Source organism: Neovison vison, chromosome 4 (assembly GCF_020171115.1).
Source record: "Neovison vison isolate M4711 chromosome 4, ASM_NN_V1, whole genome shotgun sequence".
In the NCBI taxonomy this organism is placed as follows: Eukaryota; Metazoa; Chordata; class Mammalia; order Carnivora; family Mustelidae; genus Neogale; species Neogale vison.
Genome location: NC_058094.1, coordinates 83,733,547 through 83,749,757, shown reverse-complemented (window position 1 = coordinate 83,749,757; position 16,211 = coordinate 83,733,547). Strand labels below are relative to the sequence as shown.

The 16,211-nt window shown below is 36.5% G+C and overlaps 1 protein-coding gene across 2 annotated transcripts in view; it reads left to right on the top strand.

Annotated features, from left to right (window-relative positions):
* The window catches only part of SNTG1 (syntrophin gamma 1), a 939,244-nt gene that overhangs the window by 622,692 nt on the left and 300,341 nt on the right, over positions 1-16,211 (top strand). Inside the window, exons 6-9 of one of the 2 annotated variants that reach the window (XM_044245617.1) lie at positions 13,916-13,973; positions 14,805-14,848; positions 14,940-14,981; positions 15,646-15,705. In XM_044245617.1, coding sequence (XP_044101552.1) covers positions 13,916-13,973; positions 14,805-14,848; positions 14,940-14,981; positions 15,646-15,705 — 204 coding nt within the window. The remainder of the gene's footprint in view (positions 1-13,915; positions 13,974-14,804; positions 14,849-14,939; positions 14,982-15,645; positions 15,706-16,211) is intronic. The other variant, XM_044245618.1, reaches the window with a different exon arrangement.

The window sequence follows — 16,211 nt, the reverse complement described above, 5'->3', positions numbered from 1 at the left end:
ATTCCTTTGCTATTCGAGGTCTTTTCTGGTTCCATATAAATTTTAGGATGGTTTGTTCCATTTCTTTGAAAAAGATAGATGGTACTTTGATAGGAATTGCATTAAATGTGTAGATTGCTTTAGGTAGCATACACATTTTCACAATATTTATTCTTCCAATCCAGAAGCATGGAACATTTTTCCATTTCTTTGTGTCTTCCTCAATTTCTTTCATGAGTACTTTAAAGCTTTCTGCGTATAGATTCTGTGCCTCTTTGGTTAGGTTTATTCCTAGGTATCTTATGGTTTTGGGTGCAATTGTAAATGGTATTGACTCCTTAATTTCTCTTTCTTCTGTCTTGTTGTTGGTGTAGAGAAATGCAACTGATTTCTGTGCATTGATCTTATATCCTGACAATTTACTGAATTCCTGTACAAGTTCTAGCAGTTTTGGAGTGGAGTCTTTTGGGTTTTCCACATATAGTATCATATCATCTGCAAAGAGTAATAGTTTGACTTCTTCTTTGCTGATTTGGATGCCTTTAATTTCTTTTTGTTGTCTGATTGCTGAGGCTAGGACTTCTAGTAATTTGTTGAATAGCAGCGGTGATAATGGACATCCCTGCAGTGTTTTTAACCTTAGCGGAAAAGCTTTCAGTTTTTCTCCATTGAGAATGATTATTGCGGTGGGTTTTTCATAGATGGCTTTGATGATATTGAGGTATGTGCCCTCTGTCCCTACACTTTGAAGAGTTTTGATCAGGAAGGGATGCTGTACTTTGTCAAATGCTTTTTCAGCATCTATTGAGAGTATCATATGGTTCTTGTTCTTTCTTTTATTGAGGTGTTGTATCACATTGACTGATTTGCGGATGTTGAACCAAACTTGCAGCACTGGCATAAATCCCACTTGGTCGTGGTGAATAATCCTTTTAATGTGCTGTTGAATCCTATTGGCTAGTATTTGGTGAGAATTTTTGCATCTGTGTTCATCAAGGATATTGGTCTATAGCTCTCTTTTTTGATGGGATCCTTGTCTGGTTTTGGGATCAAGGTGATGTTGGCCTCATAAAATGAGTTTGGAAGTTTTCCTTCCATTTCTATTTTTTGGAACAGTTTCAGGAGAATAGGAATTAGTTCTTTTTTTTTAAAGATTTTATTTATTTATTTATTTGAGAGACAGATCACAAGTAGGCAGAGAGGCAGGCAGAGAGAGAGGAGGAAGCAGGCTCCCTGCTGAGCAGAGAGCCCGATGCGGGGCTCGATCTCAGGACCCTGAGATCATGACCTGAGCCGAAGGCAGAGGCTTTAACCCGCTGAGCCACCCAGGCGCCCCAGGAATTAGTTCTTTAAGTGTTTGGTAGAATTCCCCCGGGAAGCCGTCTGGCTCTGGGCTTTTGTTTGTTTGGAGATTTTTAATGACTGTTTCAATCTCCTTACTGGTTATGGGTCCGTTCAGGCTTTCTATTTCTTCCTGGTTCAGTTGTGGTAGTTTATATGTTTCTAGGAATGCATCCATTTCTTCCAGATTGTCAAATTTGTTGGTGTAGAGTTGCTCATAGCATGTTCTTATAATTGTTTGTATTTCTTTGGTGTTAGTTGTTATCTTTCCTCTTTCATTCATGATTTTATTTGGGTCCTTTCTTTTTTATTTTTGATAAGTCTGGCCAGGGGTTTATCAATTTTATTAATTATTTCAAAGAACCAGCTCCTAGTTTGGTTTATTTGTTCTATTGTTTTTTTGGTTTCTATTTCATTGATTTCTGCTCTGATCTTTATGATTTCTCTTTTCCTGCTGGGCTTAGGGTTTCTTTCTTGTTCTTTCTCCAGCTCCTTTAGGTGTAGGGTTAGGTTGTGTACCTGAGACCTTTCTTGTTTCTTGAGAAAGGCTTGTACCGCTATATATTTTCCTTTCAGGACTGCCTTTGTTGTGTCCCACAAATTTTGAACCATTGTGTTTTCATTATCATTTGTTTCCATGATTTTTTTCAATTCTTCTTTAATTTCCTGTTTGACCCATTCATTCTTTAGAAGGATACTGTCTAGTCTCCATGTATTTGGGTTCTTTCCAAACTTTCTCTTGTGATTGAGTTCTACCTTCAGAGCATTGTGGTCTGAAAATATGCAGGGTATGATCCCAATCTTTATATACTGGTTGAGTCCTGATTTAGGACCGAGGATATGATCTATTCTGGAGAATGTTCCATGTGCACTAGAGAAGAATGTGTATTCTGTTGCTTTGGGATGAAATGTTCTGAATATATGTGTAATGTCCATCTGGTCCAGTGTGTCATTTAAGGCCTTTATTTCCTTGTTTATCTTTTGCTTGGATGATCTGTCCATTTCAGTGAGGGGAGTGTTAAAGTCCCCTACTATTATTGTATTATTGTTGATGTGTTTCTTTGATTTTGTTATTAATTGGTTTATATAGTTGGCTGCTCCCACGTTGGGGACATAGATATTTAAAATTGGTAGATCTTCTTGTTGGACAAACCCTTTGAGTATGATATAGTGTCCTTCCTCATCTCTTATTATAGTCTTTGGCTTAAAATCTAATTTATCTGATATAAGGATTGCCACTCCTGCTTTCTTCTGATGTCCATTAGCATGGAAAATTCTTTTCCACCCCCTCACTTTAAATCTGGAGGTGTCTTCGGGCTTAAAAAGAGTTTCTTGTGGGCAACATATAGATGGGTTTTGTTTTTTTATCCATTCTGATACCCTGTGTCTTTTGATTGGGGCATTTAGCCCATTAACATTCAGGGTAACTATTGAGAGATATGACTATAGTGCCTTTGTATTGCCTGTAAGGTGACTGTTACTGTATATTGTCTCTGTTCCTTCCTGATCTACCACTTGTAGGCTCTTTCTTTACTTAGAGGACCCCTTTCAATATTTCCTGTAGAGCTGGTTTGGTGTTTGCAAATTCTTTCAGTTTTTGTTTGTCCTGGAAGCTTTTAATCTCTCCTTCTATTTTCAATGATAGCCTAGTTGGATATAGTATTCTTGGGTGCATGTTTTTCTCATTTAATGCTCTGAATATATCATGCCAGCTCTTTCTGGCGTGCCAGGTCTCTGTGGATAAGTCTGCTGCCAATCTAATATTTTTACCATTGTATGTTACAGACTTCTTTTCCCGGGCTGCTTTCAGGATTTTCTCTTTGTCACTAAGACTTGTAAATTTTAGTATTAGGTGACGGGGTGTGTGCCTATTCTTATTGATTTTGAGGGGTGTTCTCTGCACCTCCTGAATTTTGATGCTCATTCCCTTTGCCATATTGGGGAAATTCTCTCCAATAATTCTCTCCAGTATACCTTCTGCTCCCCTCTCTCTTTCTTCTTCTTCTGGAATCCCAATTATTCTAATGTTGTTTCGTCTTATGGTGTCACTTATCTCTCAAATTCTCTCCTCGTGGTCCAGTATCTGTTTGTCCCTCTTTTGCTCAGCTTCTTATTCTCTGTCATTTGATCTTCTATATTGCTAATTCTTTCTTCTGCCTCATTTATCCTAGCAGTGAAAGCCTCCATTTTTGATTGCACCTCATTGATAGCTTTTTTGATTTCAACTTGGTTAGATTTTAGTTCTTTTATTTCTCCAGAAAGGGCTTTTATATCTCCCGAGAAGGTTTCTCTAATATCTTCCATGCCTTTTTCAAGCCCGGCTAGACCCTTGAGAATTGTCATTCTGAACTCTAGATCTGACATATTACCAATGTCTGTATTGATTAGGTCCCTAGCCTTTGGTACTGCCTCTTGCTCTTTTTTTGTGGTGAATTTTTCCGCCTTGTCATTGTGTCCAGAGAAGAGTATATGAATGAGCAAGTAAAATACTAAAAGGGTGGCAACGACCCCCGGAAAATATGCTTTAACCAAATCAGAAGAGATCCCAAATCGTGAGGGGGAAGAAAGGAGATAAAAAGAGGTTCAGAAAGAAAGAAAGGAAAAAAAAAGGGGGGGGCAAATGAAAGAAAAGAAAAGAATTAAAAAATGTAAACAAATAAGGAAAAGTACAAAAAAGAAAAAATACATATATATTAGATAAACTAGTTAAAAAACGTTAAAAAAAGGGTAAGTTTAAAAAATTTTAGCAGAAGAAGAGAAAAAAAAAAGGAAAAAGAAAAATAATTAAATTAGCTGCAAGACTAAAGAATCATAGGTTGAAAGCCATGAGTTCCGTGCTTTGCTGTCTCCTGCTCTGGTATTCTGCTGCTCTCCTTGGTATTGAAACCATACTCCTTGGTAGGTGAACTTGGGCTTGGCTGGATTTCTTGTTGATTTTCTGGGGGAGGGGCCTGTTATAGTGATTCTCAAGTGTCTTTGCCCCAGGCAGAATTGCACCACCCTTACCAGGGGCGGGGCTGAGTGATCCGCTAGGGTTTGCTTTCAGGAGCTTTTGTTCCCTGAGCGCTTTCCGTAGAGTTCTGGAGGACGGGAATACAAATGGCGGCCTCCTGGTCTCCGGCCCGGAGGAGCGGAGAGCCTGGTGCCCCACTCCTCAGTGCACCCTCAGAGAACAGCGCTCTGTAACTCCTGTCTGCCTGACCTCCGGCCGTGCTCCAAGCTCACTGAGCCTGCGATCGGTTCAAGGTAACTCCGAGCTGCGAGCTTACTGTCAGCTCTGTCTCTGTAGCCGGCTTCCCTGTTCTAATACCTGTAAGCTCTGCGACACTCAGACACCCCCGATCCTTCTTGACCCTGCAGGACCTGAGGCCACGCTGACCCTGCCTGGGCTTCACCCCGGTTTAGCCTCTGGAGCGATGTCGCTCAGCGGAACAGACTTTTAAAAGTCCTGATTTTGTGCTCTGTTGATCCGGCCGCTTGCCGGGAGCCGGCCCCTCCCCCCGGGGTCTATCTTCCCGTCGCTTTGGATTCACTTCTCCGCCAGTCCTACCTTTCAGAAAGAGGTTGTTTTTCCGTTTCTAGAATTGCTGTTCTTCTTCTCTTCCATCTGCTGGTGGATTTGTAGGTGTTTGCAATCTTTAGATAAGCTATCTAGCTGATCTCCTGCTAGCTGAAGTAGTCTCAGCCTGCTACTTCTCCGCCATCTTGACTCCTCCCCCTTATTTATTTTCTTATGTATTTATTTGCGTACCTACTGCTGGAGCAATTTGAGCCAGTAATATAATTATTCACATAAATATATAAACATATATCTTATCCTTATTTGCTTCAGTTAAGTAATCACTTCTGGCACACACTGGAGATTTTGCAATGAGAATTATTGACTTAAAACCTGGAATATCTCAACTGGAGATAACAGAAGGAAGAGTGCCTGTTGGACAATTAAAGAGGCTTTAACCAATATATTGAAGACTCCTACAGGTCCTCCTGAATTTCACTATACTAAGAACATATAGTGATGTTATTTCAGTTTTATCTTCTAAAAAATTATTGTAAAAACCTAACTAAAGGGTAAAAAATGTTTTTCTTTCTTTCTGTCAGAAAACACTAAAACACTCCAACATGTGCTGTTACAGGTCAAAGTCAACTGGCCATGCTCTGTGCTCCTGACAAATCTTGGCTCATGGGCCTTTACTACCACTGTCAACACTGTGCATGGTGGCAACTCCTCAGTTTTCCCACGTGGTGGTCAGTGCTACAAAAGTTGGTGGACAACATCATAGGCTTCTTTCATAGCATCTTTCTAATGCTTTATTTTTTAACGTGCCCTAGTGGCTATAGCCTGTGGGCAGAATGATGTCCTTGAAGCTACCAATGCCCTTTAAGCCTTGATGTTGCCTGTTCATGTACAATGTTCTTATTCCCCAACATTCTCCAGGCAGAGATTCCCCTATAATGGTGATGAAATAAAAGTGAGACTTTACCTTCTTTTATTTTCGTTACCTTATTATTGAAACAATATATCTTAGGGATATTAAAACTTCAGGGATAAAAGTTTGTGGCTTATTCCAAGGTGGCTTAGAGACTGAGGTAGTCATATGTCAGTATGTCTGATTCTAGGTGTTTATAATTTGATATCTTCCCTTGAAGGACAGAATGATGTAGTACATGTTAAGGAGAGTTTCCATCTCAAAATTTCCTAAAAATCTTAAGGAATAAGAGAAAAACACAAATAAAAATGAAAGATTATATTAGATCTAAAGTTCTAAAAATATATTTAAGTTGTAACTCAGTTTCCTTTCAAATTTTGTTTATTTCTTCTCTTACTATAATTTTGCTTTTTTCACCTTAAGAAAATTTTTTGTTTGCATTATTCGGACTTTCTTACAAGATCTAAGACTCTTCTTTGGAAATCCACATTTATTAACATTTTAAATCATATCCAAAGTTACTAGACCCCCAGTGTGGAATACAGCACCCAAAAAGAGCTTTGACATCAGTTACATTGAGATTTAATGTAGAAGTCAGATTTATCTCCAGAGACAAATTTATTTTTTAGATCCTAAAATCCTATTTTTTTTTATAACAAGAGTGTTTTAAAATATTTATTTATTTATTTATGAGAGAGAACACACAGGCATTTGCGCGTGCAGGAATTGGGGGGAGGGGCAGAGGGAGAGAATCTTCAAGCAGACTCCCCACTGCGCACAACCCTCCCCAGGGCTCCATCTCTCGACCCATGAGATAAAGACCTGAGCCAAAACCAAGAATCAGTCACTTAACTGACTAAGCCACCCAGGTGCCCCATAACAGGTGTGTTTTATAATGGAAAGGTAGAGATGAAAATTACCTATGCATCTATGTTAATTCTACAGGAGGGCAAAACAAAACAAACAAAAACAAAATCCCACAATGCAGAACCAAGGACCTGCCGGGACGTGACAGACTTGTGCTAATGCTCCACGTGACAAAGCAGGTATCCTGACAAATAGAGCCGCCACACACGAGGCTGACTATCTTGATCCATCTTCCCATCCTCTGGTTTAGCTAAACTTTGGTCTTCAGCTCCTAAAAAAGAAAGGAATTCTTTTTAACCCCTGGGGAGCATGCCTATCCCTGGATTCCTGCTAGTTTCTACTTTGTTCTCTCAGTGCAGTTGGCCAATCAAGTAGGAGCAAATGCACAACTGAACCAAGGTATAATGAGGTGAAATTTGGAGGTACGATATACACACCTCGGTTGTCATCAAATAGCATTTCATCCACAAGCACTTATACCTAAATAGAAATTATGGTCCTACATTCTGATCAGAAACTTAGTCATGAAGCACTGCTAGAGTTTTTTGCACTGTCTTCCAGAAAGCTTTGCTCATTCAAGCTATTTTTACCTTTGTGTTGCTTTTTAGAACACTTTTAGCATCTGCCATAACTTTGGATTTTTTTGACAATTCTTTAGGAGTCTCCCTGGCTTTCACCATTATTCATTCTTCCTCAATTTAAACATCGCTCAGAATTCAGTGTGTGTGTTTTTCTTTTTCTTCCTTATTAGTTTTTGTTTTTGTTACTCAGTAAAATGTCAAGCTCTTCTTATTTACGTTTTTAAACTTCCAAAATACCATTCTCCAAAAACTGAACAAAAAGATGCCTATACTCTCCACCTATAATCACATAATTTTCTCTGTTCTCAGACTGAAACTGCTTCTTTTTATAAAAAAAAAATTCAGAAATTACAAAAGTAAAAATAAGGAATTATTGAAATAGTAATTAGTGAAAGTTTATGTGCACTCACCAAAAAGACAGTTTGCAGAGCAAGAGCACTCAAACCAAACCATGGAATGAGACTCAGGGTAGATTGCTATAAAAAAACTTACATTGTGGGAAGGCAGTGACTATTTATTCTTCACAGGGACTGGTTATAAAATTACAATTTTCTTAAATGATAAGGAACTGGTTAGTGGTTACCTCATAACAACCTTGGGAAGTAGTTCAAATTTTACTTATGATTTCTAGAGGCATAAACAAGAAAGCCTTGCAAAATAAGCTAAATGAAGCTTTGACTAAAGTGGTTTTGTCTGCTCAGAGAATTTTCAAGGCTGTTCTCCATTTGTTTTCGATTTTCACACCTTGAAGCTCTCAGATTTATCAGGCTGCCTGGCATATCTACTCGTTTGTATTACAGGACATTCTGATCTGGGCCCTTGTCTAGTTTTCCAGTGTTCACTTTTCTGTCTTTTCTGTCCTTTATTTCCGCCTCTTCAGCTCCTGCCCCCCTTTCCCTCATACCACATCTGCCTTCTGGCCTTCTGGTAAAATCTTTCTTTCAAGAGCTCATCCCTTTTGTCTGGACTATTCTGAAACTTAACTATTTCCAAAAATAACTTAAAGGTCTCCCACACCTGCATTCCCAATAATCACCAAAGCTTTGCAACATAAGACCCAATGTTCTTGTATTTTTGCTTCATTCTTATGAGACTCACCATATGGATAATCACCTTAAAGCAAGCCACTATCTTTTATTGATCTTCCACATCTTTGAAAATAGAATATCATATATTTGCATATTATTAAATTCTACTTCTAGCCATTGTCAGTTAATAAATCACTTTTTAGAGAAAGGGTGTTTTTTTTTTTTTTTTAAAAGATTTTATTTATTCATTTGACAGACAGAGATCACAAGTAGGCAGAGAAGCAGGCAGAGAGAGTGGAGGAAACGGGCTTCCCGCTGAGCAGAGAGCCAGATGCCGGCTCTATCCCAGGACCCTGGGATCATGACCTAAGCTGAAGGCCCACTGAACCACCCAGGCACCCCTGGTGTTTTGATTATTATTATTAGAAAAGGTTCCATAGAATTATTTTCCAACAGACAATGCTATGTCATCCATGTCCATTAAGGGTATGTTTGTAATCAAAGGTGATATTTACATGAAATCTTTAACATTGCAGCAATCAAAAATGAAATTATAATTATTATTAAAATGTTATCATTTATAAACAATAATTGCAAGTATTTTTTAACTCTTCCTTAAATGCCAGATGCTAAGTACTTTATATTCATTTTCATTTGGCCTTTAGTATCGAACAAAGTAGGTAACTATTGCTATCCCTCTATAGGCAATGTGGTTAGGTACTAAGAGGTTCAGTAATTTACCCATTGTTGTACCTGGCAGAGCTGGGTCTAAACTCACATAAAGCAAATGACATAGTCCTTACTGTTAATAACTATGCTCTGTAGCTGTAGAAGCCAGATTAAATTATCTCTAAACTCTATACTTGGGAAAAGAAGTAATATTTCCTCTCTAAATTATTTACATTCTGATTTATTCAAAATTAAACTAAATAGATCAATATTTCCAGGATCAAGCAAGCAGTTTAATATCAAAGACTTGGTATTATTTGCATCAAATTTACCAAATAAAAATATATGTCTTAATAGCAGCTATAGTAAATGTCTGCATTTTAGGGGCACTTGGGTGGCTCAGCAACTGTCTTCGGCTCAGAAATGATCCCAGGGTCCTGGGATTGAGCCTCACATTAGCTCCTTGCTTAGAAGAGCTTCTCCCTCTCCCTGCAGCTCCCTCCACTTATACGCTCTCTCTCTGTCTCTGACAAATAAATAAATAAAGTTAAAAAAAATAAATTTCTGCCTTTTAATTTATTAGTAGGTGATACAACACACCCTCATTTACATATACTTCTCCTCACCCTGTTCTCTGTTCTTTTTACTTGAGTTTGATTCTTCTATTTCCACCAGAGACATTATGGATACATACCTTTACACCATAGAAATAGGAGGATATCAGGCAGGTAATAAATCTGAGGTTGAAGATTATGGATGAATCCCCAAGAGTCAGTTAAAACCACTGATCAATTTTTATTATAAAGACCATTTTTAATTAAATAGTTTATTGAGATGTAATTTACATATCATACAACTTAACCACTGAAAGTATACAAGTTAGTGGTTTTTATTATATTCACAGATGTGTGCATTTTAGAACAATTTGTCTTCCCCATGTTCTTGAGCTATCATTCCCTTCTCTCCTTATCTCCCTAACTCATCTCTAAGCAACTACTAGTGTACCTTCAGTATCTATAGATTTTCCTACTTTGAACTTTCATATGAAGGAAATTATACAGTATGTGGGAGAGACCATTAATTTGTGCCAAATTCAAACTAAGTGATATTAGGAGGTAGGCATGGCACTCAAATAGGTAAGGACATTTTCCCATGATATTTTCAGATTATATTCTTTTAGGTACTTATCCTATATTTGTTCATTAGGCTCTTGACCTTAATTATTGTGTTGTTATTATCTGCTTACAAATATTTTCCTAGCTCTAAATAGATATATAATGGTGGGGCCTACTTCTCTATATCTCCCCCCAGAGCCCAGAATATGATTGATTAACTGGGATAATGAAAATATCAAATTAAAAATATTTATCTGGCAAGATTTCCAATGTTCTAGGAACATCTTGGCTTTGATTTGGTGGAATTTCAGATATACTGGCAAATTCTTTGTATGGAGTCTTAAAATGCTTCAGAAAACAATTAATATCCTGGTTCCTATAAAGCTAGTTGTAAACTTAATTATGCATTGAATGGTATATATTTTAATAATTTCTGGGATGCACTGTAGAATGTTGCCTCATTTTCCTTAGTCTTGATTTTACACTGGAACAACAGAGCTCAATTAATTCATTTATTCTCTAAACCTTGACGACAAGCCTGCACCCTGGCTGGCCTAATGGTAGGTTGAGGAGAAGTACCTGTAAAGGAAACTCTGTCTTAACCCCCTGCCCTTTATAATCCAATGGGACAGTAGATATTAATCAAATTGTGATGTAAATAAATGTAAATTATAGCCTGGATTCAGTGTTACAGAAGTATATTACTTCAAGCGAGGAGACACTGATGAATGGGATCCTTTAGCTAAAATTCTGAATTTGAGTGGGAGTTTACCAGATTGAGTAAAAGAAAAAACAAACAAACAAACATGTAGGCAGAGGGGATAGTGTGTAATGATGTCCTTTGGTGTTCCAGTGATAAACATCCAGGATGAAGACATAAGGCAGGTTGAGGCCTTAAGACAGAGGGCTGCTGAGGATCTGGGGTTTTATTCTAAGTGTAATAGGAAGCCTGTCACCTGTTTCAAACAGGATGAGTTGCATTGTTTGATTCTTGACTGGAAAACCTTACATTTCCTTATTTAGGTTGAGAGCTAAGTCTTATTAATTTTAATAGAGCTGGACTGCTCTCACAAATCATCCAATAAATTAAGGTACTCTGATTTTAAGTTCCAATTTCATCTCCTGAGTTTTGTCTAAAAATTTGTTCTTTAGCAATTAATTTAAGAATTCTTTCAGAACTCCTCCTTTGATTAAAAAATTTGATTTAGAAATAAAAAAAAACCACGTTTGGACTCAAACCTTTCAAATTTCAGGAGAAATTTTACATATAGAAGAAAAACTTGACAAAATACGGGTTAGTTTCAGTCTGTCATTGAAACATAGTTCTAACTTTCTGGTGTTGAGGGAGGAATTGAGTTACTGAGCTGGCCCTCAGAAATTGCTATTTCGGTTTTTTTTGTTTGTTTTTGTTTTCCCTAGATAGATCTCAGGGAGCGGTTTCCCACTGTCCTACCATGGTACTTGGCATTAGAAATCTGAGCGCTAAGGAATTTTTGGATTCAGTAGTGCAAGGAGAGAAAAATGTGAAAAGCAAAAACAGCTAAAGAAAAACACTCTGATGACAGCCACACAGACAAGAAAAAATATATGACATAAAAATATGTGCCAAAAAAAGTGACATAAAAAAATGTCACTTTCTGTCCCCAAATATCTGAACCACAAAATATCTGGATGAGCTTATTTCTTCTTTTTATACCACCTAAAACTTCTTTGGTGGATGATTAGTCTCTGTTAACTAGTTTTTTCTTCTAAGAAATGGAGACATATTCTTAAAATCCTTTCCAATCACCAAGTATCTCTAGAAACTAACTGTAACCATGGGCATTTAATTTCATTGTACATTCTTAGCTCCTACTTAAAATCATTCTTCAGTATGTTTACAACGATAGCTCTTGGGCCTGGCAAAGCTTTTGACTTTATTTATTCATTTGTTCATTCATCAATAAACATTTCAAAGATAAAAAAAGAGAGATATTATTCCATGCACTGGGTTTACATCTATGTATGAAACAAATTACTAAAAAAATTCAGTGCCCTCTTGGAACTTATATTCTTCTTAGGGATGGGGGAAAATGAATGAAAATGAATAATAGATATAATAACTGAATAAAGATAATAGGAGGTTGGAAACTGATAAGTATAACGGGAAAGAACGAATAGAACAGAAAAAGGGGATTGCGAACTTGGAACCGTAACTAGTAAATATTAAGGGTCTTAGAACAGATTAGTGTTAAGCTTATTTACCACTCTAATGCCATATAATTTTATTCATAAATCTTAATTGATAGACTAATTAGGATAATAACTACCTTGTATTCAGTGCTTGTTGTGTGCTAAATAAGGACTAATTTCAATTATACTATCAGACACAAATCACTATCTTTTGATCAAATGAGAAGTCATCTTAAACAGGATTTGGGCTTGTTATGAATATACTGACCAAAAGGCAAAGCAGAATTAGGAGCCATGTTTCTTACACAGAGCTAGTCCTGGTGGGTAGGTGAGGATTTGGTTGGTAGAAAATAGTGAGTAAAGTGAGATAGCACTGGGATTGAATTTCAGTGTGAGGAAGACACTGTTTTCAATATTTTTGAAATATTTCAATATTTCAATGTTTTCAATATTTCACTTATTATGTTTCTTCTTTAATATTCTGGAAATAAATTAGGAATACTTGCCAAGAAAATGTTGACTACTACTACTTTTCTCAAAAACTATTGCCCGCCTTATATTTAAGTATATTGGCAATTCAGTACTAAAAACTAACATTCATGGAAAAAATAGAGTTCTAAAGTAACTTTTGTTCTTAAATAAAAAAAGGTTTAGGAAGTTTATGTGTTCTGAAGATAGAGAAACCCAGTAGATTTTAGATTGTCTTTTCAACTGTCTTGTGTTAAAAGTGCTATACTTCTTTAATACATGGCATTTTATTTTCTATTATTAGTTTTTTATAATTTTTTATGATTTTATTTATTTATTTGGGGGAGAGAGTGAGAGAGGGAGACAAAGCAAGAGCAATGGGGGGTTGGCAGAGGCAGAGAGACAAGCAGACTCCCTGTTGAGCAGGGATTTTTTTTTCCCCATAGGAGCTCCATCCCAGAATCCTGGGATCATGGCTGAGGTGAAGGCAGATGCACCTAGGCACCCCAACATTTTATTCTTTAGTGAATTTATTTGATTTTTCAACTGTTGGTTTCAGCTCTGTAATATTTAAACAGAATTTTTATGCACTTATTTCAGGATTTATTTTGTTTCCTTCCATATAGGTCTCACTTACTTATTATTATTATTTTTTTTTAATTTTCTCTTATCTCATCTGGTCAGTTAGATGAAGAATTATCACAGTGTTTTGCCAGCATATTTTATTCTGTTCTTTCATATGTGCTTTCACACATAGAGAAATCTAATATTAATTAAAGAAATGCAGATGATCCCTTTCTCAACATGCATATGCACACTCTGATTTTTTATATCATTTTGTGCAGGTAAAAGTCTCTCTAGTTACTTAACATCCCAAGGGGTCTGTGCTTGATCACATAGAGCAACTTAGCTAGTTAATGGAAATACATAATTATCTGGTATTTAAACAAAATAAGAAATTCTACAATGGACAGCATGCTACGCATTGGAAAGAATGCCTATTCAAGGCATTTCCAATCTTTAATTGAAAAACAAAGGCTTTCAAAGTCACTGTTATTAATTGCTAGATGTCACAGTATATTCTAAATAGGTAGATGAGTTTTTTGGGGAGCACTATCTGCTGAGTAGAGAAATTTCACAAGATTATTTAGATTGTATCTGGTGTCCATTAACATATTATTCTTAGCATGTATAGTTTCCTAATTGAAGGCAGAATTTTTACTTTTGCAATTAAAAAGCACAACATATGATTTTTTTCTTTGCAGGGGGGAGCTGAACACAATATTCCAGTTGTCATTTCAAAAATCTCCAAGGAGCAAAGAGGTAAAGTGTTTAGAAAATTACATAGTACCTGTTCCTTTGTAAGCCATCCTTACTGAAGAATGGGTCATATTAAAGAACCATAAATTAACATGTGACTGACTAGCTCCAGGTTCCCCATGACCAGAGAGTAGGTGGCCAAGTCTGATTCCTAAGTCTATCACTTTATTACTCTAAGGAAGGATTTCTCTCACAGGAAAGCAAGGATGAAAGACAAAAGAACATGCAACTGTATGAAAAATTAGGGACTGCACAGCTTTTCAATTATTTCATTATATAAACAGAGAGACACATTTAATGATAAAAAGTCCCATCAAATAAGGCAATTCTTTTTTTTTTCCTCATACACATATTTTTTCAATTCTCGTATGCAGTTTAACTTAGCCTGTCATGAAATTTCATTTAGAAAAACACCAAACATGTAAACCAATTTTTTCAATGACTGAAATCAATAAAATAATCTAATGTTCAAAAAGAAACCTAGAGCTGATCTCATAGCTGATGGATTGAATGTCTAGATAGAAAATTTTTCATAGATACCTTAATATTATAAGTACGTGAGAAAATTTTGTCATCCATCCAGAAGAGTGACCAGTTTTAGGCAACTGTAAGATCTGAAATGATGAGATTAAATGGAAATAGGTATTCCAGTGTGTGGGCAGAATCATACAATTGCTTTTGCACTCCTATTACTTGTGGATCTTTTAAGATGCTATCTGCATAAAACATTTAATATTTTTCTTGTATTAATTTTGATTTTACTTAATTATAAAACTTTTTCATCTGTGTGAAGAAAATAGTTTGTGCATAATCATTACCCTTCTTCCTTTCCAGCGGAACTTTCAGGGCTGCTCTTTATTGGAGATGCAATTCTACAGGTATATATTTTACCCTTATTTTCTATGTGCAGCCAATACATAAATTCAATTCACAGTATGCCAAGTGAAACCATAATTTTTTTCACTGCAGATAAATGGAATTAATGTGAGAAAATGCAGACATGAAGAAGTGGTGAGTTTTCTTTACTTTTTCCTAATATCATAATATTCCCCATGTGCAAATAAGGATCTATGGCACTGCTAAACACTGTTCGATTTATTCATTAGGTAGATGTGACATTGGTCCAGTGTGTTAATCAGATTTTCAGATGATCTCTTAATTAGTGTATGTGTTTCATATTAGAAGTAGGTCTGTGGCACTACCCAGGATGAAATGTAGTTCAAAGAAATACCTTGACCATTGCTTATTATGTGTTTTTGCAGTTTTCGTATTAATCCCTGCCAGCCAATGTCCACTTAGTATATATATTTCTAGGTGAAATATGTCTCTGACTCTTTGCAAATGTTGAGAAGCTTATAAACAATAGAATTTATGTCTGTAAAACCTTACACAGTAACAGAGTCAACTGGAAGAGCATATAAAGGCTGTGTGTGTGAGAGAGAGAAAAAAAAGAAAGAGACAAAATTTAGAGTTTAATCTCAAAGCATACTGAATTAGCCCTAGGCAGAATGGTCATCAATCTTTGTGTGTGTGTGCTGTTGTGTTCTGTGGTATGTATGTATGTATGTATGTATGTATATTGGTAATTATACATATCTGAAGCCTCTGTTTCAGTCAGTTTAGGTAGGCCCAGGAATTCGAATTTTAATAGTCGGCCCACGTGGTTCTATTGTAGGTGGCCTGTCAACCACACTTTGGGAGAAGCTGGAAGGTTGAAGGGCTTCTGTTGGTGATGGTGAGAAGACATAAAACATGTTACAAAAAGAATAGGACAGTGTTAGGCATTTGGGAAACATTCGTCATGGTTGATTAAATAAGATTCATAAAACCTTCACTGAATTTCTATAGCAGCTCGCAATGGAAGGGATAGAGTAGAAATTATGTTCAAAAGTTTATGCTAAAGGGTTGTGTTTGAATATGTTGTTCCTCTGTTAAAAGCTATTTTGAGAAAACCATTCTGATGTGTTTGTGTATTTCAAACCTCAACGAGGCACCACAAGTGTTTCTGAGAAACCACAGTCCCACAAGCAGTGATGCACGGGAGGGTTTTCAGTTGTGCATGCTTGGAAAATTCATCTAGTTTGTATTCATCACTTGTCTTTTGTCTTCTCCAAAATCTTACTGGGGCCATGGTATCGCCACTCTGTGCTGAACATCACATGTAAAATATGCGTTTCAAGTCTTGAATTTACTACAGATACGTTCAGAAAAAGCAGAGTTTTAGAACAAGTTAGAGACAAA